The 25,207-nt window shown below is 38.1% G+C and overlaps 1 protein-coding gene across 5 annotated transcripts in view; it reads left to right on the top strand.

Moving 5' to 3' along the window:
* Positions 1-21,848, top strand: part of DDX4 (DEAD-box helicase 4) — an 81,542-nt gene extending 59,694 nt beyond the window's left edge. For 4 of the 5 annotated variants that reach the window (XM_058434119.1, XM_032145135.2, XM_058434118.1 and 1 more), the window contains 5 exons: positions 3,182-3,327; positions 18,371-18,470; positions 19,607-19,877; positions 20,019-20,129; positions 21,165-21,848. In XM_058434119.1, the coding sequence (XP_058290102.1) occupies positions 3,182-3,327; positions 18,371-18,470; positions 19,607-19,877; positions 20,019-20,129; positions 21,165-21,242 (706 nt within the window). In that variant the 3' untranslated portion in view covers positions 21,243-21,848. The remainder of the gene's footprint in view (positions 1-3,181; positions 3,328-18,370; positions 18,471-19,606; positions 19,878-20,018; positions 20,130-21,164) is intronic. The other variant, XM_058434121.1, reaches the window with a different exon arrangement.
* Positions 21,849-25,207: the final 3,359 nt, after the last annotated feature.

Raw genomic sequence — 25,207 nt, forward strand, 5'->3', positions numbered from 1 at the left:
CTGACCTCAGGTGATCCGTCCGCCTCAGCCTCCCAAAGTGCTGGGATTATAAGAGTGAGCCACCGCACCCGGCCCAGACTTTTAAATTTAACTTCTTGGGGTGTTTGTTCTCTCAGATGAATGACTAATAACTCACGTTCATGTCCAAAATAGAACATAATTTTTCTTCAGCTCCCCTTTTCCAGTTTTCTTTATTCTGGTTATTGGCATCATGATCTTTTGAAGCCAGAATTGTTTGAATCGTGGTGATTCTTCTCTCACAGTCTTTTAACTCCGCTTTTAAAAATACTCAACTTGGGCCAGGCGCTGTAGCCCATGCCTATAATCCCAACACTTTGGGAGGCTAAAGAGGGAGGAGTATTTGAGCCTAGAAGTTCAGGCCCAGCCTGGGCAACATAGTGAGACCCTGTCTCTATAAAAAAAAAATTTTTTTTAATTAGCTGGGTGTGGTGACACGCACCTGTAGGTCCAGCTACTCTGGAGGCTAAAGTGGGAGGATCTCTTGAGGCCAGGAAGTTGAGGCTGCAGTGAGCCACGATTGTGCCCCTATACGCTGGCCTGGGCAACAGAGTAAGACCCTGTACAACGTGGCAGTGACATTAGGGTTCTCCAGAAGGACAGAACCAATAATATATATATAGATATAAAAGAAAGTTTATTAGGGAAAATTGGCTCACACAATCACAAGGTGAAGTCCCATGATAGGCTGTCTGCAAGCTGGAGAAGAGAGAAGCCACTAGTGGCTCAGTCCAAGTCTGAAAGCCTCAAAACCAAGGAAGCTGATAGATTCCCCCAAGAAGCCGCTGGTGCAAGTCCCAGAGTCCAAAGTCCGAAGAACCTGGAGTATGATGTCCAAAGGCAGGAGGAGCAGAAGCAAGCATCCAGCATAGGAAGAAGAAAGAGAGCCAGAAGACTCAGCAGGCAAAGTTATCCCACCTTCTTCTGCCTGCGTTGTTGTAGCTGCGCCGGTAGCCAACTGGATGGTGTCCACCCACATTGAGGGTGGGCCTTCTTCTCTCTCTCTACCAACTGAAATGTCAGTCTCCTCTGGTAACACCCTCAGAGATACATCCAGAAACAATGTTTCACTGGCCATCTAGGCATCCCTCGATATAATCAAGTTGACACCAAATATTAACCATTACAGTAGTAATCTCTAAAATATTTCATATCTGTTAGCTTCTCTATTTCCCACCTTAATTTAGGTCCTTATCAATTTTGCCCTGCTCACTGGAAGTGGCTTTTTAACCTGTCTCCCTGCTTCTAGTGTCATTTCTGCATTAGTGGCAATGCCAAAATAAAGTCTGATTCTTTTAGACATTTGTTTAAAATAAACCTTCCCATATCTTTCCATCTTCATAGACTGATTTTTAAACTCTTTAACACGTGACAATCTCAGGCTCACCTGCTACTTTCTTACCTGGAGTCGTGTGTTTCTAGTCTACTAGAGCTATTTCCTCTTGGCTGAGAAAGCTGAATTTTACTTTCCTCATTATTTGTGCTTGTTTCTTCTTTCCTTCTGCTTAGAATGCCTTTCCACAATCATTAGTGTTCCACATTCTTGCCTGCTGCTTCCCTAGATCAAGCTTCAAACTTGAAGACTTCTCTTTTTTTTTTTTTTTTTTTTTTTGGAGACAAGGTCTCACTCTTCTCGCCCAGGCTGGAGTTCAGAGGCACAATCATGGTTCACTGCCACCTTGACCTCCCCGGCTCAAGCGATCCTAGGCCCACCTCAGCCTCCTGGGTAGCTGGAACTACAGGCGTGCGCATACGCATCTGGCTAATTTTTTATTTTTTTGTAGAGATGGGGTTTCACCATGTTGGCCAGAATGGTCTCAAACTCCTGGGCTCAAGTGATCCACACGCCTTGGCCTTCCAAGGTGCTAGGGTTATAGTTATGAGCCACTGTGCCCCGCCTCAAATTTGAGGATTTTTCAAAATAGACATCATTTCAGCCATTTCCTGCCAGTGTATCTTGTGAAAGAAACTGTTTAAGTCACTTTGTACATTTCTTGGAACATAGTGTTCAGTAAACATTAACTATTCTAACACTAAATTGTAATTTTTTAAAATATATCTTTCCTACTTGATGTGAGGATTTCATAGGCTAACACCATCGTGTTCATCTTTGTACTCTCAGTACCTTGTACACATGACACAAAACACTCAGTAGTTTTAGTGAATGAAAAGGGTGATGGATAATCATCTGAAGAATTTCAGATGATTTCAAGATTTGTGCCTGGGTGAGAGAGTAACTCTAAAAGAAGGCATAAAAAAAGCTTTTCTTTTATGATAAGAGATCAAGTAAGGAGAAAGAAGAAGCAGTGATTTATTAAGATTCTGGATATGCTGAATTTGAGCTATTTTCATGAAGGAGTCAGCTGGTAAATAAGGGACTGCTACATAGGAGGGAGAGGCATTGAAGAGAGATTTGGGCCTCCCCGTTTATCCCTAAAAACTCAGCTTTCTCATTAGCAACTTTGTCCACTCCCCCATGTTTCTATGTGATCTAAGGCAAGACTTCTCAGTTGCATGCTGATGGTGAGTTAACTGTGTGTCAAGATATTGATACCCTTAACCTTTGGGGCAGGCACACCTATCCTGATTCCGCTATGTCCCTGGGCCTTTCATCTGTCTCACTTGTTTTGCCCAATTGTGCTATGCAAATACTACTTTCTGTGTGTGTCATGACAGAGAGAGCACTGACCTAAGATCTGGTTTGCTTGAAATCATTCATTTGAAGTAGAGTAATTTAACAGGTAATATTTTCAGAAAACAACTAATAATAGCATACATAAAAGCAATGAGAGGAGAACAGAATTTGTGTCTTAGGCTTACATTTCAGGTTTTACTAAAAAATAATTCCTGCTTATTGCAGTTTCTTTTAGTTCATGCTTTTTTTTTAAGTGTTATACACATATTTTTTATAGTTTTGTGTGGATAGCAAATCCACCTGTAATTACCATATCCATACTTTGACAAACTTTTTCTCTAGTAGTTATGTATTTTGCAAAATCCTAATATTTTATACTGATCTTTCAAAATAGTACTTGGGTGATATAAGTAACCTTAACCATCTTATAGCTGTTAATATTGAGATAACACCTACAGGAATTCAGTGGATATTATGGATACTGATGGAGAGGAGGATAAGTTAAAGAATAATCTTTTGTTTTTCAAGGTTGGCTGCAGAGTTTTTAAAGTCGAATTATCTGTTTGTTGCTGTTGGACAAGTGGGTGGAGCGTGCAGAGATGTTCAGCAGACCGTTCTCCAAGTTGGCCAGTTCTCAAAAAGAGAAAAGCTTGTTGAAATTCTACGAAACATAGGTATCTTATGTTGATACATTTTTTGTCATGATTTTGATATTTTTAATGAATAATTTTTAAAAATCACTAAAGAATTGTTTGGTCTGACTTTTAATAAGTTTGTTTTAAGTCTCTCTCCCTCCAAAGCTCTTTTATAAAAAATTTTATGATTCAGTTTTCTAGGTAAATTATATAAAAATACGGTCCTTTCTCCACCATTAAGTTTGAAAATCAGAAAGATTTGAGACTTCATTTTAACTATTCCACCAGAAGTATATCTATTTTTTGTTTTAGGAAACTAGAAAGGCTTAGTAGTGACACATATTTACATCACACTATTACTCCATCAAAAGCAGATTATTTTTCTGTTTCTGGTTCCTAGTTCTTGCTTCCTAAGGCTTTGCAAATTCATAGATGTGAATAATTTTTTAGCTAAAGGGGGCTTAAGATCTAGTTCTCTTCCTTCACAATATCTTTGGGAAATTTTTTTTCTCCTCTACTCCCCCAATCAATTTTTATTTTTATTAGTTTTTTGGAGACAAGGTCTCACTTTGTTGATCGGCCTGAAATAATTGTGTAGTCATAGCTCACGGCAGCCTCAAACTCCTGGCCTCAAGCGATTCTCCCACCTCAGCTTACCAAGTAGCTAGGACTATAGGCATGCGCCACCATGCCTAGCTAATTCTATTATTTTTTGTAGAGATAGGGGTCTCACTATTGACCAGGCTGGCCTTGAACTGTTGGCCTCGATCTTCCCACCTTGTCCTTCCAAAGTGCTGAGGTTACAGCCATGAGCCACTGTACTCACTCCAATTTTACTTTTTATTATTTTTATTGTTTTGAGACGGGACCTTGCTTTATTGCCAAGGCTGGAGTGCAGTAGCATGACCACGGCTCACTGCAGCCTCAAGCTCCCAGGCTCAAGCAGTTCTCCCACGTCAGTCTCCTGAGTAGTCAGAACTACAGGCGTGCACCACCATGCCCAGCCAGTTTTTTAGTTTTTGTAGAGATGGGGTTTTTACCATGTTGCCCAGGCTGGTCTTGAACTCCTGGGCTCAAGTGATCCACTCACATTGGCCTCCCAAAGTGCTGGGATTACAGGTGTAAGTCACCATTCCTGGCCCAATTTTTATTTTTGAAGTCATTTTTTTTAGTTTGGTTGTTTAGCCTTATTTTGAGACTGGAAACAAAAATTTTAAATATATTCATTTTAATACCTTTTCATTACCTCATAGGCTAGGTCTACTTATAAACATATAACACTTTCCCCACCCATACCCTCCATTTTAGTACTTGCGTTTCAGCTTGAATGTCAGTGTTGAGATGGAGGAATGCAAAGGTGGCTCATGAGCTAATTTCCAATAATGAGCAAAAAGAAAAAACGGAAAGGTGACTTAAAAAGCACTTACAGGCTTCTAGTCTTTAGTTTGTGCTGAGTTTTAGAAAAAGTTTTAAAAACCAAATACTCATCTTGAGTTTGAGAAATTTTATTGGTTGGCTTCATCAGATGTTTCATAATATACACTAATAGCATATAAAAATAATAATAGCTATGGGCCACATACCGTTCTAATTATTGCACATTTGTTAGCTCATTTAATTCCCAAAACCACCTTATGAAGTAGATTTTGTCATTATCCCCATTTTAGGGGTGAAGAAACAAATACAGAGAGGTCAAATAACTTGTCCACCATAAGTTGATGCTGCTAATGCAGAACAGATGAGCACTATATGGTTTTGCTGAAGTTAGAACATATTTCTAATATAGTCACCTTAAGATTTTTTTTTTTGAGATGGAGTCTTGCTCTGTCACCCAGGCTGGAGTGCAGTGGCACAATCTTGGCTCACTGCAACCTCCGCCTCCGGGGTTCACGCCATTCTCCTGCCTCAGCCTCCCAAGTAGCTGGGACTAGAGGCATGTGCCACCACACCCGGCTAATTTTTTTGTGTTTTTAGTAGAGACAGGGCTTCACCGTGTTAGCCAGGATGGTCTTGATCTCCTGACCTTGTGATCTGCCCGCCTCGGCCTCCCAAAGTGCTGGGATTACAGGCATGAACCACTGTGCCTGGCCAAGATTTTTTTTGTATATGAGCTTGTGGGATAAAGTTTATTTTGCAAGTAATCCAAAAGGAGAGAGTTTTTCAGAAGAGCTGGTTTGCCCTTGAGAAAAGGTCAATGTATTATATATGAGCACTATTGATATACTTCTGTATTATTTAAACTGTGAAATATTTGTTTGGTTTAGTGTTCATAGTTGATACCTTTTTAACTTTGCATGTAATATCCATCCAGTATATCCTCAAATTATACAAATTTTGTCCATATAATTTATCTCCTTTTCTACTCTTTCACTTAATTATGCTATTTTTTTCCTTTTGCCTTTAAATATATAGGTTTATTTCGGAGTAGTATAGCCAAACTGCCTTTTTCATAATTTTAATTTTAAGTCAATAGAGATCAAAGAGTTTATTGAGCTCTTCAGTTACCAAAGGAATCAGTAAGATGTTACAGCTAGTCAAAAGGAGAATTTAAAAAATACATGTATATTTAGGCCAAGCTTGTCCAACCCACAGCTCAGAGGCCACATGCAGCCCAGGATAGCTTTGAATGTGGCTCAACGCAAATTCGTAACCTTTCTTAAAACATGATGAGGTTTTTTCGTTTTTTTTGTTTGTTTTTTTGCGATTAAAAAAACATTTTTTTAAAGCTCATCAGCTATCAGTAGTGTTACCGTATTTTATGTGTGGCCCAAGACAATTCTCCTAATGTGGCCCAAGGAAGCCAAAAGATTGGACACCCCTGGTTTAGGCAATTAGGAATGCTAAAATTGATTTAGAGATAGGTGTAAAACTGGTCATTATTCAAATGCAATAATCAATTACATTTCAGGGGAAAACTTTATTTGCATTTTTACTGAGAATCATTGGCATTGCTATCAATTGCAACAGTTATGAAAAAGAATATAGAAGGCACAAAGAGTGTGCTAGACAGTAATCTTTTTTGCTTACTTCAAATTCTTCCGTAAGTTTTTCTGACAGCCTGTATCTACCTCATGATCATAATAATCTCAGAGATAGTCTTGATGACAAGAAGTTTGGTCTTATGTTTGGCTTGCTTATTGGCATGGGTGCAGCAAGATTGTTCATTAACAATAAATAGGCCTCCTTCAGTTTGCCGAACAGTATTGACTTTTACTAAAGTCACAAAATTAACTTCTGTCTGGAAGTTTTCATAAGGAATGTCAGATTGAACTTTAAAAATCCTTTATTATTTGCTGTCTAAGGGATAGGAAACTAAGTCTCAGAAACTCTCTCTACTAGGTTTCACCTGCAGTACCTATAAATTGGAGTGAATCTCACTCTACTAAAGGTCCCCCATATTTCCTGTGGTTCCTGTCCTGTCAGGAAGTGTATGACCTTCCTTAAAATCTCCAAGGCTGGGCCATGTAAGCCAAGCACCAGGTCAGCTTATATGGGAGGTCTTTGTAGGCATTGGTTCCATAAGGAAAGCCAACCTTCGTTCCTTTAAAAAAAAGTATCTGGTCCTACCTATCATGCCGCTTTCAAATATGAAATCCAGGTGAGATGTTAGTTGCACAGGTAACTTGTCCACTTATATCTTGGTTAAAGGAGGCAGACAGATTCTTATTTAACTGTTGCAGATAACTACCATGAAAAGTAAGGAGACTTAGTTAAGAAATCTGAATTTGGGTTGGGATGGGGTGTCAGTGAGATGCGAGATCAGATATGATTTTAGAATGTTTGATTTTAGTTTACAAAAGCAGAGTCTACTAAAATGTGTAGATGACAGCTAGGTTAAGAGGAAAAAAGGCTTCTTCACATATCCAGAAAACAGAATATTAAAATAATATTAACAGTATTGCAAACAAATGACCACAGAGATATTTTCTCCATAAGCTCATTCAGTCCTTATGTAATTCTTATTTCATTGTATATGTTAGGGATCAGCTTGCATGATTCTTTCTGTTTCTGGAACGACTAGTCCTGGAAATCTCACTCAGTCCAGTGATAGGGTCTAAAAGATGGCAAAGCAGTCAACTTTAGAACCTTCTACCCAAGACTCTATTCTTTGAAGTATTAATAGTTCTTCACAAGGCTTGGAGTCTGTCCTTTAGGACATAGACTCTGATCTATAGCTTACAGCACAGCCTTTGGGCAAGCATCTAAAGAAAACAAAAGCTATCTGAAGATGACAGATTTAATAATCATGGTAAATTTGTTACCGGTAATTGTTAAATATCAGGGGTCTGAGGAAGATTCATGATAAGAATAATGCTACTGATAAATTTTTTTCTATGACATGCAAAATAAAGGTAATAAAGCCATTCAAAAAATTCTAGGCAAAAAAATCTTACTAAGCTTATTTTTTTTTTTTACAATAAACCCTTTTTTTATTATATACTTTAAGTTCTAGGATACATGTACACAACGTGCAGGTTTGTTACATATGTATCCATGTGCCATGTTGTTTTGCTGCACCCATTAACTCATCATTTAGCATTAGGTATATCTCCTAATGCTGTCCCTCCCCCCTCCCCCTCCCCCCACCCCACAACAGTCCCCGGAGTGTGATGTTCCCCTTCCTGTGTCCAAGTGTTCTCATTGTTCAATTCCCACCTATGAGTGAGAACATGCGGTGTTTGGTTTTTTGTCCTTGTGATAGTTTGCTGAGAATGATGGTTTCCAGCTTCATCCATGTCCCTACAAAGGACATGAACTCATCATTTTTTATGGCTGCATAGTATTCCATGGTGTGTATGTGCCACAGTTTCTTAATCCAGTCTATCGTTGTTGGACATTTGGGTTGGTTCCAACTCTTTGCTATTGTGAATAGTGCCACAATAAACATACATGTGCATGTGTCTTTATAGCATGATGATTTATAATCCTTCGGGTACATACACAGTAATGGGATGGCTGGGTCAAATGATATTTCTAGTTCTAGATCCTTGAGGAATCTCCACACTAACTTCCACAATGGTTGAACTAGTTTACATTCCCACCAACAGTGTAAAAGTGTTCCTATTTCTGCACATCCTCTCCAGCACCTGTTGTTTCCTGACTTTTGAATGATGGCCATTCTAACTGGTGTGAGATGGTATCTCACTGTGGTTTTGATTTGCATTTCTCTGATGGCCAGTGATGATGAGCATTTTTTCATGTGTTTTTTGGCTGCATAAATGTCTTCTTTTGAGAAGTGTCTGTTCACATCCTTCACCCGCTTGTTGATGGTGTTGTTTTTTTCTTGTAAATTTGTTTGAGTTCATTGTAGATTCTGGATATTAGCCCTTTGTCAGATGAGTAGATTGCAAAAATTTTCTCCCATTCTGTAGGTTGCCTGTTCACTCTGATGGTACTTTCTTTTGCCTTACAGAAGCTCTTTAATTAGATCCCATTTGTCAGGTTTGGCTTTTGTTGCCATTGCTTTTGGTGTTTTAGACATGAAGTCCTTGCCCATGTCTATGTCCTGAATGGTATTGCCTTGTTTTTCTTCTAGGGTTTTTATGGTTTAGGTCTAACATGTAAGCCTTTAATCCATCTTGAATTAATTTTTGTATAAGGTGTAAGGAAGGGATCCAGTTTCAGCTTTCTACATATGGCTAGCCAGTTTTCCCAGCACCATTTATTAAATAGGGAATCCTTTCCCCATTTCTTGTTTTTGTCAGGTTTGTCAAAGATCAGATGGTTGTAGATATGCAGCATTATTTCTGAGGGCTCTGTTCTGTTCCGTTGGTCTATATCTCTGTTTTGGTACCAGCAACAGGCTGTTTTGGTTACTGTAGCCTTGTAGTATAGTTTGAAGTCAGGTAGCCTGATGCCTCCAGCTTTGTTCTTTTGGCTTAAGATTGACTTGGCGATGCAGGCTCTTTTTTGGTTCCATATGAACTTTAAAGTAGTTTTTTCCAATTCTGTGAAGAAAGTCATTGGTAGCTTGATGGGTACGGCACTGAATCTATAAATTACCTTGGGCAGTATGGCCATTTTCATGATATTGATTCTTCCTACCCATGAGCATGGAATGTTCTTCCATTTGTTTGTATCCTCTTTTATTTCATTGAGCAGTGGTTTGTAGTTCTCCTTGAAGAGGTCCTTCACATCCCTTGTAAGTTGTATTCCTAGGTATTTTATTCTCTTTGAAGCAATTGTGAATGGGAGTTCACTCATGATTTGGCTGTCTGTTTGTCTGTTATTGGTGTATAAGAATGCTTGTGATTTTTGCACATTGATTTTGTATCCTGAGACTTTGCTGAAGTTGCCTATCAGCTTAAGGAGATTTTGGGCTGAGACACTGGGGTTTTCTAGATATACAATCATGTCATCTGCAAACAGGGACAATTTGACTTCCTCTTTTCCTAATTGAATACCCTTTATTTCCTTCTCCTGCCTGATTGCCCTGGCCAGAACTTCCAACACTATGTTGAATAGGAGTGGTGAGTGAGGCCATCCCTGTCTTGTGCCAGTTTTCAAAGGGAATGCTTCCAGTTTTTGCCCATTCAGTATGATATTGGCTGTGGGTTTGTCATAGATAGCTCTTATTATTTTGAGATACGTCCCATCAATACCTAATTTATTTAGAGTTTTTAGCATGAAGGTTGTTGAATTTTGTCAAAGGCCTTTTCTGCATCTATTGAGATAATCATGTGGTTTTTGTCTTTGGTTCTGTTTATATGCTAGATTATGTTTATTGATTTGTGTATGTTGAACCAGCCTTGCATCCCAGGGATGAAGCCCACTTGATCATGGTGGATAAGCTTTTTGATGTGCTGCTGGATTGGGTTTGCCAGTATTTTATTGAGGATTTTTGCATGGATGTTCATCAGGGATATTGGTCTAAAATTCTCTTTTTTGGTTGTGTCTCTGCCAGGATTTGGTATCAGGATGATGCTGGCCTCATAAAATGAGTTAGGGAGGATTCCTTCTTTTTCTATTAATTGGAATAGTTTCAGAAGGAATGGTACCAGCTCCTCCTTGTACCTCTGGTAGAATTCGGCTGTGAATCCATCTGGTCCTGGACTCTTTTTTGTTGGCAAGCTATTAATTATTGCCTCAATTTCAGAGCCTGTTACTGGTCTATTCAGAGATTCAACTTCTTCCTGGTTTAGTCTTGGGAGGGTGTATGTGTCCAGGAATTTATCCATTTCTTCTAGATTTTCTAGTTTGTTTGCGTAGAGGTGTTTATAGTATTCTCTGATGGTAGTTTGTATTTCTGTGGGATCAGTGGTGATATCCCCTTTATCATTTTTTATTGCATCTATTTGATTCTTCTCTCTTTTCTTCTTTGTCAGTCTTGCTAGCGGTCTATCAGTTTTGTTGATCTTTTCAAAAAACCAGCTCCTGGATTCATTGATTTTTTGAAGGGTTTTTTGTGTCTCTTATTTCCTTCAGTTCTGCTCTGATCTTAGTTATTTCTTGCTTTCTGCTAGCTTTTGAATGTGTTTGCTCTTGCTTCTCTAGTTCTTTTAATTGTGATGTTAGGGTGTCAATTTCAGATCTTTCCTGCTTTCTGTTGTGGGCATTTAGTGCTATAAATTTCCCTCTATACACTGCTTCGAATGTGTCGCAGAAATTCTGGTATGTTGTGTCTTTGTTCTCATCGGTTTCAAAGAACATTTTTATTTCTGCCTTCATTTCGTTATATACCCAGTATTCATTCAGGAGCAGGTTGTTCAGTTTCCATGTAGTTGAGCGGTTTTGAGTGAGTTTCTTAATCCTGAGTTCTAGTTTGATTGCACTGTGGTCTGAGAGCCAGTTTGTTATAATTTCTGTTCTTTTACATTTGCTGAGGAGTGCTTTACTTCCAACTATGTGGTCAATTTTGGAATAAGTGTGAGGTGGTGCTGAGAAGACTGTATATTCTGCTGATTTGGGGTGGAGAGTTCTATAGATCTCTATTAGGTCCTTTTGGTGCAGAGCTGAGTTCAATTGCTGGATATCCTTGTTAATTTTCTGGCTCATTGGTCTGTCTAATGTTGACAGTGGAGTGTTAAAGGCTCCCATTATTATTGTGTGAGAGTCTAAGTCTCTTTGTAAGTCTCTAAGGACTTGCTTTATGAATCTGGGTGCTCCTGTATTGGGTGCATATATATTTAGGATAGTTAGCTCTTCTTGTTGTGTTGATCCCTTTACCATTATGTAATGGCCTTCTTTGTCTCGTTTGATCTTTGTTGGTTTAAAGTCTGTTTTATGCGAGACTAGGATTGCAACCCTTGCCTTTTTTTGTTTTCCATTTGCTTGGTAGATCTTCCTCCATCCCTTTATTTTGAGCCTATGTGTGTCTCTGCATGTGAGATGGGTCTCCTGAATACAGCACACTGATGCGTCTTGACTCTTTATCCAATTTGCCCGTCTGTGTCTTTTAATTGGAGCATTTAGCCCATTTACATTTAAGGTTAATATTATGTGTGAATTTGATCCTGTCATTGTGATGTTAGCTGGTTATTTTGCTTGTTAGTTGATGCACTTTCTTCCTAGCCTCTATGGTCTTTACAATTTCGCATGTTTTTGCAGTGGCTGGTACCAGTTATTCCTTTCCATGTTTAGTGCTTACTTCAGGAGCTCTCGTGGGGCAGGCCTGGTGGTGAGAAAATCTCTCAGCATTTGCTTGTCTGTAAAGTATTTTATTTCTCTGTCATTTATGAAGCTTAGTTTGGCTGGATATGAAATTCTGGGTTGCACATTCTTTAAGAATGTTGAATATTGGCCCCCACTCTCTTCTGGTTTGTACAGTTTCTGCTGAGAGATCAGCTGTTAGTCTGATGGGCTTCCCTTTGTGGGTAACCCGACCTTTCTCTCTGGCTGCCCTTAACATTTTTTCCTTCATTTCAGCTTTGGTGAATCTGACAATTATGTGTCTTGGAGTTGCTCTTCTTGAGGAGTATCTTTGTGACGTTCTCTGTATTTCCTGAATCTGAATGTTGGCCTGCCTTGCTATATTGGGGAAGTTCTCCTGGATGATATCCTGCAGAGTGTTTTCCAACTTGGTTCCATTCTCCCCATCACTTTCAGGTATACCAATCAGACGTAGATTTGGTCTTTTCATATAGTCCCATATTTCTTGGAGGCTTTGTTGGTTTCTTTTTATCCTTTTTTCTCTAAACTTCTCTTCTCACTTCATTTCATTCATTTCATCTTCCATCACTGATACCCTTTCTTCCAATTGATTGAATCGGCTACTGAGGCTTGTGCATTCGTCACGTAGTTCTTGTGCCTTGGTTTTCAGCTCCATCAGGTCCTTTAAGGGCTTCTCTGCATTGGTTATTCTAGTTAGCCATTTGTCTAATTTTTTTGAAGGTTTTTAACTTCTTTGCCATGGGTTCGAACTTCTTCCTTTAGCTTGGAGTAGTTTGATCATCTGGAGCCTTCTTCTCTCAACTTGTCAAAGTCATTCTCCATCCAGCTTTGTTCCGTTGCTGGTGAGGAGCTGCATTCCTTTGGACAAGGAGAGGCACTCTGATTTTTAGAGTTTCCAGTATTTCTGCTCTGTTTTTTCCCCATCTTTGTGGTTTTATCTACCTTTGGTCTTTGATGATGGTGACGTTCAGATGGGGTTTTGGTGTGGATGTCCTTTCTGTTTGTTAGTTTTCCTTCTAACAGTCAGGACCCTCAGCTGCAGGTCAATTGGAGTTTGCTGGAGGTCCACTCCAGACCTTGTTTGCCTCAGTATCAGCAGCGGAGGCTGCAGAACAGCAGTTACTGGTGAACAGCAGATATTGCTGCCTGATCGTTCCTCTGGAAGTTTTGTCTCAGAGGAGTACCCGGCTGTGTGAGGTGTCAGTCTGCCCCTGCTGGGGGTGCCTCCCAGTTAGGCTGTTTGGGGGTCAGGGACCCACTTGAGGAGGCAGTCTGTCTGTTCTCAGATGTCCTGCTGTGTGCTGGGAGAACCACTACTCTCTTCAAGGCTGTCAGACAGGGACATTTAAATCTGCAGAGGATTCTGCTGCCTTTTGTTTGGCTGTGCCCTGCCCCCAGAGTTGGAGTCTACAGAGGCAGGCAGGCCTCCTTGAGCTGCAGTGGGCTCCACCCAGTTCGAGCTTCCCGGCAGCTTTGTTTACCTACTCAAGCCTTGGCAATGGCGGGCACCCCTCCCCCAGCCTTGCAGCCACCTTGCAGTTTGGTCTCAGACTGCTGTGCTAGCAATGAGCGAGGCTCCGTGGGCATAGGACCCTCTGAGCCAGGCGCAGGATATAATCTCCTGGTGTGCCCTTTGCTAAGACCGTTGGAAAAGTGCAGTATTTGGGTGGGAGTGACCCGATTTTCCAGGTGCCATCTGTCACCCCTTTCTTTGACTAGGATAGGGAATTCCCTGACCCCTTGCACTTCCCAGGTGAGGTGATGCCTGGCCCTGCTTTGGCTCATGCTCAGTGCGCTGCACCCACTGTCCTGCATCCACTTTCCAACACTCCTCAGTGAGATGAACCTGGTACCTCAGTTGGAATGCAGAAGTCACCCGTCTTCTGCGTCGCTCATGCTGGGAGCTGTAGACTGGAGCTGTTCCTATTCGGCCATCTCGGCTCCACCCCTGATTAGGCTTATTTTCAAAGAAGAAACCTGATTTATGAAGATGGGCAGATACAAGTTTTCATATCAAAAATATAAAGTAAATAGATTTAGTAGTATAATTATGAAAATTGTTTTTACTTCGCAGACCTCTTTAGAGGATCTTGGAGACTCTGGGAAAGACATACTTTGTCATTAAGTGTCAGTTTGTTCCAGAACATTGAAAAAGTACAATGAAAGACAAAATGGGAACTGAGTTCACCTGTAGGTGTAGAATAGGGTCCAGACATTTATGTTTTTACAGAATGCCATGTGTAAGTCTGATGTACATCTCCAGTGAAGAACCCCTGAAGAAGATGCTAGATTCAAGTGAGGAAAGAAGTAAGGTTATAGATGTTTTAAAAAGTGAAATTATGACTGGCAACACTGTACTGTTGCATCAGGCAGCATACCTTCAGGACTTTGATAAATATAGGGAAACTCTATAGAATTACTTTATAGAATTTTGAGCAGTGTTTCTCCTGAGGGTAAAAATATACTTTGGATGGTGAGAGAATGTACAAATCATGAGGGACTCCCATAAAGCATACACACACACACACACACACAAAATAGAGGCCAAGTATCCCTTATCCAAAATGCTTGAGACCAGAAGTGCTTCAGATTTTTTTTTTTTTCTTTTTTTGGAGACAGAGTTTTGCTCTTGTCACCCAGGCTAGAGTGTGACTGCGTGATCTTGGCTCACTGCAGCCTCCACCTCCTGGGTTCAAGCAGTTCTCCTGCCTCAGCCTCCCCAGTACCTGGGATTTCAGGCGCCCGCCACCATGCCTGGCTAATTTTTGTATTTTTAGTAGTGATGGGGTTTCACCACGTTGGCCAGGCTGGTCTAGAACTCTGACCTCAGGTGATCTGTCCACCTTGACCTCCCAAAGTGCTGGAATTACAGGTGTGAGCCACCACGCCCGGCCATGTTTCAGATTTTTTTAAATTAACTTTTGGAATATTTGCAGTATGTTTATCACTTGATTATCCCTAATCCAAAACTCTGAAATGCTCCAGTGAGCATTTCCTTTGAGCATCATGTCAGTACTCAGAGTTTGGGATTTTGGATTTTCAAATTAGGAATGCTCAACCTGTATGAACATTTTACCTATTCTCTTTAATCTTGGAAAAGTGTAGTCTTTTCTGGTTTGACAACTCTTACCATACACCTCTTAAATAGTAATACATTTAGAAAGGAAGGGATTCTAGAAATTATTATTTTTTTAAAGTGAAATAATAAACCTTTGTGCTTTTCCTGGGGCTCTCTCTGAGAAATCTCAAAAGTTTTCTAGGTGAATTTCTTCTTCTAAATTTATGATTTGATCTTAAAAAGACAAAAGGAATTGTCAGAGGAGAGTTGAATATTTGATTAGTGTAGGATTCATGGGTATCAGAGAAACTATTTGGTTATCAATTTAATTGAGGTGACAAAACATTTAGAAGTAAACATAGAAATTAACATGGTTGTAAATAACCACAGCTCTTTCATAAATAGGGAACCTTTTCTCTTTTAGTCTTTTTTTCTTCTTTTTTTCCCTTCTTTAGTCTTTTTAATTTTTTTTTTAAACAGACCTAATAAAAGAATCTCTGCTGTCTAGGCTGATTACAAGGAAGGTAAAGAATAACTTTTTATCCAGTGTAATGGCTCTGAGGGAAAAAAACTCGTAAGTGAAAGCATTAAACAGTAAATTAAGAAAGTAATTCCATCCAAACTGAGTGACCTTTGCTAGAATATTAACACCTTTTATAGCTTATTTTTATTTATTTATTTTTTTGTGTGACGGAGTCTCGCTCTTTCACCCAGGCTGGAGTGCAGTGGCGCGATCTTGGCTCACTGCAAGCTCCGCCTCCCGGGTTCACGCCATTCTCCTGCCTCAGCCTCTCCGAGTAGCTGGGACTACAGGCGCCTGCCACCACGTCCGGCTAATTTTTTGTATTTTTAGTAGAGACAGGGTTTCACCATGGTCTCAATCTCCTGACCTCGTGATCCGCCCGCCTCGGCCTCCCAAAGTGCTGGGATTACAAGCGTGAGCCACCGTGCCCGGCCTTATAGCTTATTTGGACCCAAGTGTTTTAAATCAAAGCAGATAGAATTCAGTTTCCAAGTTTTATCATTCACTGTGCTTTTTCAATGTTCTGGAACAAACTGACATTTTAGGACAAAATGTGTCTCCTCCAGGTTCTCTAAGATCCCCTAATGGGGTCTGCAAGGTAAAAATAATTTTCATAATTATACTAAGAATTATTTATTTTAATATGCAAATATTGTTCAGATAATTAAAGCTTATCTTGGTGTTAATTTTTAATATGGTAAATATCAAAACACACAAGAAAAACTCCAGGATTGTCAGTGTTTTATGAGTTTAAAGGTAACACAGACCAAAATGTTTGAAAGCCACTAAACTACTTTTTTCCCTTGAAACAAAAACAATTACAGTTTTTATTTCTGTCACTGTTATTCTTAGTGTAGTTGCAACCACTTATGTTAATTATATCTTTTAATCATAGTAACTTCTGTTTCATAAAGGAAATTGGCAGCAGGGAGATGGGAAACTGGGAGATGTCATACACAAGCATTGTCTACTGTTTTCAGTTACCTGAAGATTTTGGAAATTATCTTCAAGATGATATTTTTCAAAACATAAATACTATTGAATAAATGACTAAATTTAGTTGAACACAGATTTCCATTTTCATACTCTTAAACATCATGGAGGAATAATACTAGCTGATTTGGCTAGTAAACCTCTATACATTAGGAAAAACGAACCCAAGTAGAATAAGTGTGTTAAACTTAACACTGATAATAGGGAAAAGGTGTGTTTTTTTTTTTTTTTAAACTAAAGGTATTAGTCTCATTTACCAAAGATTTCACTTAATTATGTGAACTTGGATTCTTAAAATGTTTCTGATTCTTGTAATAAGTTTTTTCAAAAGTTTAATATAGTTTAAAGTATATTTTTCAAAAGTTTAAAGTATTAGAAGTTCAATTTCTTTACTTTCTGAGATTTTAGGAATATTTACCTCGATAACATTTCTCTTTTATTCATCTTTATAAACAAATTTGAATAGAATTCCTTTAAGAGACTTTGTAATTTAATGTGTTAATACTTCTGTAGGGGCCGGGCGCGGTGGCTCATGCCTGTAATCCCAGCACTTTGGGAGGCCGAGGTGGGCAGATCATGAGGTTAGGAGATTGAGACCATCCTGGCTAACACGGTGAAACCCCGTCTCTACTAAAAATACAAAAAAAAATTAGCCGGGCATGGTGGCAGGCGCCTGTAGTCCCAGCTACTCAGGAGGCTGAGGCAGGAGAATGGCGTGAACCCGGGAGGCGGAGGTTGCAGTGAGCCGAGATTGTGCCACCGCACTCTAGCCTGGGCAACAGAACGAGACTCCGTCTCAAAAAAAAAAAAAAAAAAAAAAAAAGAACACTCATTTCTCAGAGGCTCAGACTTGTCTTTCACTCTTCCTTAAGCAGCTCTTTTCCTGGATACATGCACAGTTCACTCTCTTTATATCTTTACCAAGATACCATCTAATTGGGGTATCTAAAGTAGGCCTGTCTAATAAGCCTATCTTAAAGTATCTAAAGTAATCATCTCTGGACCCTTTATCTTGCTGATTTTTTCCTTTTTAGGACTAAATGCATAATATTTATTTGCCTCCCCATAGTGAAAGCAGGGGCTTTTATTTCTGTATTTCCAACAGAAACGTGACAGGCATCTAGTAGGCACTAAATATTCGCTGAATAAATGAATGAAGTGAGCTGACAGAGAAATGGGGAGAGTGACTATGAATAGTAATACATTTTTATGTGCTTTAAAGCCATAAATTATCTTTCTTCTCCAACATTTTATAGGGAAATTCCCTGTGTGGGAAAATCTCTGGCCCATGCTTGAATTTCTACTGGTTAAATATTTTAAGGAGTAAATATTCCTTAACAAGTTAAGACCCTGGGATAAGGTTGTCATTTAATTTTTTAATATGTAAAATATTTTGGGAATGAAGGGATTTGAATTAGAGATAATGTTTGGAACACTGATTTATAGAGTTAAGCAGCCCCAGGTCAGATGCCACTATTGTAAACACCTCGGGCAACCATGGGAGAATGAAAGATTGGATTATCTTGAGAGGTGGACAGCAAAAAGCATTTATAGAGCGAGGGAAATGGAGGGGAGGAAAGGACTGAGACAATTTTATGCTACTAAGAGTTGGCAGGCAGATATGATTTACCTTTCCCTAAGGTTCTACTTCTTGTGTTGGCCTGGGAGGAGGAAGGACAAGCTAATTTTTTAAATCCCTAAACTAGGAAAACAGTCCTTGTGTCTTTGACATCCATTCTGGAATTAGAGTCCCTCTTATGTACCAGGCTTGGCAGTGGTGCTGATAATAAATACAGTGGTGGACAAAGTTTCATATTCAAGCACTGCCTCCTACCCCTGCTTTATTTTTCATTTCCTGATTTTGAAGTTTGAATATTAATAATTTCATTGTCTTGTAGGGGATGAAAGAACTATGGTCTTTGTTGAAACTAAGAAAAAAGCAGATTTTATTGCAACTTTTCTTTGTCAAGAAAAAATATCAACTACAAGTATTCATGGGTGAGTAGATGAGTATAATTTCCTATTAGGGGAATGACTTCTATTTGGTATTTAAGAAACATCAGTTTATATAACTAATATGATATAATCCTAGGATTGGGATTCAGAATTCTCTCAGATCTAAACTGTTATTCTCCTTTATATGAGGAAAAGGGTAATACCCAGGAGTACTAAACTATTATTTTTCGTCTTCATTCTTAGTTTTTAGAACTAAGTGGTTGTGGTGGGTAAGATAAAGGTCTGCCTTAGATAGCCTCAAAATAAGGAGTGGAAAATTCTCAAGAGATCTCACTTAAGGATCTCTGGCCCCTTATCAAGTTTTCCTTTGCTAAATCTAATCTTTCTTAGACCTTTTTAAATTGGAGTGCTATAAAATGTCATATTAATACAGTTTTATTGGCACTTTATTAGTAGATCCTAAAATATCACATAGTATATAGTGTTCTGAAATTATACTTTAAAAATATATTTTAAGCAAGCATTCTGATCAAGTAGTTGTATATTTTATGTCAAGACTATAAAGCATAGAGATTATAATAGGATTTGATTTTTGTTAGACTTGAGTTTGTAGTCTGTCTCTACATATTAGCTGTTACTTTACCTCATTTGCAAATGGGGATAATTTTTGTAACTCAAAGTATTATAATGAGGATTAAATAAAATGGTAGCTTGGAAGGAATTAGTATAGTACCTGGTATGTAAGAAGTGAACATTAATGTTAAATGCTGCTATTCTTTTTTTTTTTTTTGAGACGGAGTCTTGCCCAGTCGTCTAGGCTGGAGTGCAATGGCATGATCTCGGCTCACCTCTGCTTCCCGGGTTCAAGTGATTCTCCTACCTCAGCCTCCCGAGTAGCTGGGATTACAGGTGCACGCCACCACGCCCAGCGCTAATTTTTTGTATCTTTAATAGAGATGGGGTTTCCCCATGTTGGCCAGACTGGTCTCAATCTCCTCACCTTGTGATCCACCTGCTTCAGCCTCCCAAAGTGCTGGGGTTACAGGTGTGAGCCACTGCGCCCAGCCTAATGCTGCTATTCTTACTATTATTAAAAAGAAATTTCTATGTTGAACTTTAATGATTCACTTTAATGATTTTAAGAGTGGTTCTAATAACATGCTTTCTTTTCTTTCAAGTGATCGGGAACAGAGAGAGCGGGAGCAAGCTCTTGGAGATTTTCGCTGTGGAAAGTGCCCAGTTCTTGTTGCTACTTCAGTAGCTGCCAGAGGACTGGATATTGAAAATGTGCAACACGTTATCAATTTTGATCTTCCTTCTACCATTGATGAGTATGTTCATCGAATTGGGCGTACTGGTCGTTGTGGGAATACTGGCAGAGCGATTTCCTTTTTTGATCTTGAATCGGATAACCAGTTAGCACAGCCTCTAGTAAAAGTATTGACAGATGTAAGTTAAACTTTTATAATGGAATGGATAGTTTTCTTATTTTGTTGTTGAAAGTAGACATTTTATGCATATGTATGTAACAAGTAAACTTTTCCAATCTTTAAGACTTTATGTTGCATATGAAGTCAATTTTTTTTAAAGGCTCAACAGGATGTTCCTGCATGGTTGGAAGAAATTGCCTTTAGTACATACATTCCTGGCTTCAGTGGTAGTACAAGAGGAAGCGTGTTTGCATCAGTTGATACTAGAAAGGTTAGTAGAAAGGAAAACTTGAGAACTTGTCTTCTAGTTACTCTTTGTAAATTTTGTACTTAATATTGTGAAGTAACTATAATATTTAATAATCAAGCCATTGTTTTCATGCCTGGAAGGTAGCTACTTTATTATTTCATTAACATTTTAGGTATATACATATTTTTGGTTTTAAAGGTCAGGAATTAACTTTGAGATTTATGCCTAAACAGTCTCCTTTCTCAGATTTTAAATTTTAATTTGGAATCTTTTAAACTTCTGATGGAATTATTTAATTTTTGAATTCTGACAACATTAATTAATATAAAATAAAATACAGGACCTGTTGGGGTTACAAGTCTTTTATTTTCTCTCTTTTTTTTTTTTTTTTTTTGAGATAGTGTCTGGCTCTGTTGTCCAGGCTGGAGTGCAGTGGCATGATCTTGGCTCACTGCAACCTCCGCCTCCCAGGTTCAAGCAATTCTCGTGCCTCAGCCTCCAGTGTATCTGGGATTACAGGCATGTGCCACCATTCTCAGCTGTTTGTGTTTTTTTTTGTATTTTTAATAGAGACAGGGTTTCACTATGTTGGCCAGGCTGGTCTCAAACTCCTGGCCTCAAGTGATCCACCTGCTTCAGCATCCCACAGTGCTAAGATTACAGGCATGAGCCACTGCGCCCAGCCACGAGGCTACAAGTCTTTTCTGGTATGTCAGGTTTTTATAGGCTGAACACCACCTTTATACAGAAACAGTAAGCATGTTAATTAAATATTTATGCTGATTCATTGAGTGTAGTGCATTAAGTTTTCCCCACTTGTCAAAACTATTGACTTAAAAAATATTTTTTTTGAAACATTTTGTGCAATTTAGATTTCCTCGTTTGACAGGAGCCTTTTTTCAGGTGAATCAGATTTAGTGAGAATAAAGTTCTTTCGTTATTTGGGGAAGACATAGTAGATACTTTGAGTCGTTGCTCTCAGTCTGACTGATGTAACTTTAAAGCTGTCATAAAATTAAATGTTTGTTTCTTTTTTTTTTTTTAAATAATTACCAGGGCAAGAGCACTTTGAACACAGCTGGGTTTTCTTCTTCACAAGCTCCCAATCCAGTAGATGATGAGTCATGGGATTAAAGCCAAAACATTCTTCAAGTCTGTGGTTTTGATGCAGAGAAGAAAATAGTTTTGATTTTTGAGTTTTTAACAGAAGTATAAAACTTGACATTCTTATAGCTCCTGTCCTTGTATTCTCACTCCTACACTTAAAAAAAAAATCCTTACTGGCTAGTTATGTGAGATGCTAAAACTTACAACATTGCAGTTACTGATACAAACGGTGTTAACTGGAAATATTAAAGCATTCTAAATGTCTTTCTTATTTCTAGTATATTCTTCGGGGGCTTAGACATGTTTAATGTTTGAATGCCAAGTCTTACTGTAGTGTTTATTGATCTTATAAAACAAGCAAATAGGATATGGTACACCTTTGGTTAAAAATTACTGGGTCTCATTTTTACTTGAGTCTTTAAAACAGTAGTGTGTCACTATAATGTGATAATCTTTAAGAAAAGGTAGAATACTTAAGCCTTTCAAAGTGATTTTGATTTTTAGATCATCAGATGTATGATGAAAATGGTTAAATGTTTGTGATGGGAGCTCTGTACTCAATGGCATAACAATATTTGTTTTTATAATATACAATCTTTCCTTGAAATAAAGGATGAAACACTTTTCCCTTAAGTTTTCCATCAGCACTTTAAATTTTTGTTGCATATCCTAGCTCAAACTCCTATATTTTTGAAACTGTTTTTTTGTGTCTTGTGTAACCAGTGCAGTGAACAAAGTCTTACATAAATGAAATATTAATGTATAATATACATTACTGCACAGATGTGGCAATGAAAATCAGTCTTAGGACTCAAACCCATTTATCAACAAAAAACAATGCTGCTTACTCTTTCCATAAGTTTTTGATTCGTATTTTAAGATTGATGAAAGAACCCTGTCTTTCTTCATTTTCCATTATATATCTTGTACTTACTACACCTAGAATATATGAAGTTCTTTTTTTTTTTTTTTTTTTTTTTTTGAGACAGAGTCTTGCTCTTGTTGCTAAGGCTGGAGTGTAATGGCGTGATCTTGGCTCACTGCAACCTTCACCTCCCGGGTTCAAGCAGTTCTCCTGCCTCAGCCTCTCCCGAGTAGCTGGGATTACAGAGACGTGCCACAATGCCCAGCTAATTTTTAGTAGAGACAGGTTTCACTATGTTGGCCAGCCTGGTCTTGAACTCCTGACCTCGTGATCCGCCTGCCTCCACCTCTCAAAGTGCTGGGATTACACGCGTGAGCCACCGCGCCTGGCCCGAAGTTATTAATTAATTGTTAAATGAACGAACCCAAATATTTAAGACCCAGTGAGGTGTAAATACTGGGGAGACAAAAATGATTGGTATTAAGTGTTACTGTTCACCCAAACAATCCAAAGTGACATGTCCCTGATGTATATCTTGTTATAGGAATTTAGTTAATTAATGAGGCATCGCATATGAAAAAGGAAGGCATATCAACAGATAGTGTTAGGATAACTGGGTAGATGCCTACCTCATGCCATATTCAAAATTAACTTCATGTGAATTATAAAATATTAAATCTAATAGTTAAATATTAACCCTTTGAAGGGTTGACTTTAAGCTAAGGAACAGAAATCAAAAAGGAAACAACAGATTTGATCACTCAAGGAAGGATTAGTTGCCTACATAAAAAATAGTGAAAAGTAGACAAGAAAAAATATTACTGTGACCACAGTGGTTATCAATGTTCTTTATATGTAGATATACTAATAGAAGAATACAAAGAACATAGAAACTCAAAAAGGGCACCAGCATGGCACATGTATACATATGTAACAAACCTGCACATTGTGCACATGTACCCTAGAACTTCAAGTATAATAATAAAAAGAAAAAATGTTGACAATAAGAAAAAAACTCAAAAAGGAAAGTTCAATTAATAAAAATATGGGACATATTTCACTTTTATTCTGTTATCTCACTTCTGGGAAAGGCTAAATGAATGAAGGTGTTTGGATTGTTAATTGTAATATCTGTATGTCTTAATTTTCTAGTTTCGTTTAGGAAGAGTATAGGCTAGTCTTGTCTCATTTTTTTCATTGCTTTTTTTTTTAACAGATTGCTCCCACTGAACTGATTCCTTTTAAGCTTTTGCTTGATTTGTCAGATTACCATAGTAGCGTTACTGAATCAAATATAAAAAAGGAAAGGAAAGGTATCATACATCTACCACCATTACAGATGAACTGTAAATGTCCCTATGTTTAATTACTCTCTTCATTTCTAGGTATAGGTTTGAATCATCTCTTTAAAAATTATCAAAGTAACATGCATAAATTAGAAAAGAAAATGCCATAGAAGCATTTGTAATAGAAAGCAATATTCTTCTGCCCCTCCCCTTCCAAATTGCCATTTCACATCCAACAATCAACTATTATTAACAATTTCCGTGCACTGCCATCATATACAGGTTGAGAATCCCTCATCTGAAGTGCTCGGGACCAGAAATGTTTCAGATGTCAGATTTTTTTTTGGATTTTGGAATATTTGCATAATATATAGTGAGAGATCTTGGAGATGGGACCCAAGCCTAAACATGAAATTCATTTGTTTCATTATACCTCATATACAACTTGAAGATAATTTTTGATATTTTAAGTAATTTTGTGCATGAAACAAAGTTTGTGTACCTTGAGCCGTCTGTAAACTAAGGTGTCACTATCTCAGTCACCCATGTGGACAATCTGTGGCATCACGTTGGTGCTCAAGGTTTCAGGTTTAGGAGCATTTGGGATTTTGAATTTTTGGATTAGGGATGCCCAACCTGTATTTTTATCTCACCAACCAGACGTCTATTGACTTTGATACATAAAGATTTAACTCACATCTGTGACTCGCCTTAGAAGTATACTTTGTGAGATGATTTTAAAGGCACCTTTTCCTTTCCTCTATTTATTTGTATGTCATAACATCTGGAAACTGCACATTTACATTTCCTAAGTTAACATTTGCATTTTCTATAACCATAAAGCCTCCCTTATATACACAGATTCTAAAATTGAAAATCAAAAGCAAGTGTTTATATAAATATTGTTCACTGGATGGGCCAATTCACACAGTCTTGATTGCCTCACCTTTACAATCTTCCTAATTTTATGACTTCTGTGTCTGCATGGAGAATGGGAAGTGTTAGGGTCAAATGAAAACTGCTCAAAGCCATTCCACATACCAGTTTGCTTTGAATTTGGATCACACACTTTTTGAACAATTTGTTTACCCTGTTTGTAGTGTTTTTTTGTTTTGCGGGAGACAAATCATGCCTTTTTCATATTACCTTCCCAGGTTCGATGTTAATTTTCTTAAAAGATCCCAAAAGATATTGGTCGTCTTCACTTTTATGATGAATGGGACTTTTAATTTTGTGTGATACTCAGGGTGCTTTGCAAATTGTCTTTTTTTCTCTTGGTCCCTAGGAGTGTCTTTTGTATTTGATAATTTTTCTCAAATTTTCTCTGTTCTCTATTTTTGGAGCTTCTATTAGATTCTAGAACTGAATTCTCTATTGTATCTTTCCTGTGTTTTTCATCTTTTATATTCTAGTATATATTTTTTACTTTCAACCCTTTTATTAGCAATTGTTTTTAATTCTCCAGAGCTCGCTTGCTCTATATATGTTTAAATGTTGCTTAATAATAGTGAATTTTCTGTTTTACTAGTACTTTTTAAATTCCTGGAATTTAACCTAAGAAATCATGTCTTATGTTGATCATTTGTTTTTCTGCTGCTTGGTGTCAGATATCTTAACCCTTGATCATTTTATAAGTTGTATGTACACATGCTCCTCGATTTACAATGAAATTACATCCTCATAAACCCACTGTAAGTTGAAGATACCAGTAAGCCAAAAATACATTAAATACACCTAAACCTGCTGAACATCATAGCTTAGCCTAACCTGCCTTAAACGTGCTAACAACACTTACATTAGCCTAAAGTTGGGCAAATTCATCTATACAAAGCCGATTTCAT

Source organism: Hylobates moloch, unplaced genomic scaffold, assembly GCF_009828535.3.
Source record: "Hylobates moloch isolate HMO894 unplaced genomic scaffold, HMol_V3 SCAFFOLD_23, whole genome shotgun sequence".
Classification (NCBI taxonomy): domain Eukaryota; kingdom Metazoa; phylum Chordata; class Mammalia; order Primates; family Hylobatidae; genus Hylobates; species Hylobates moloch.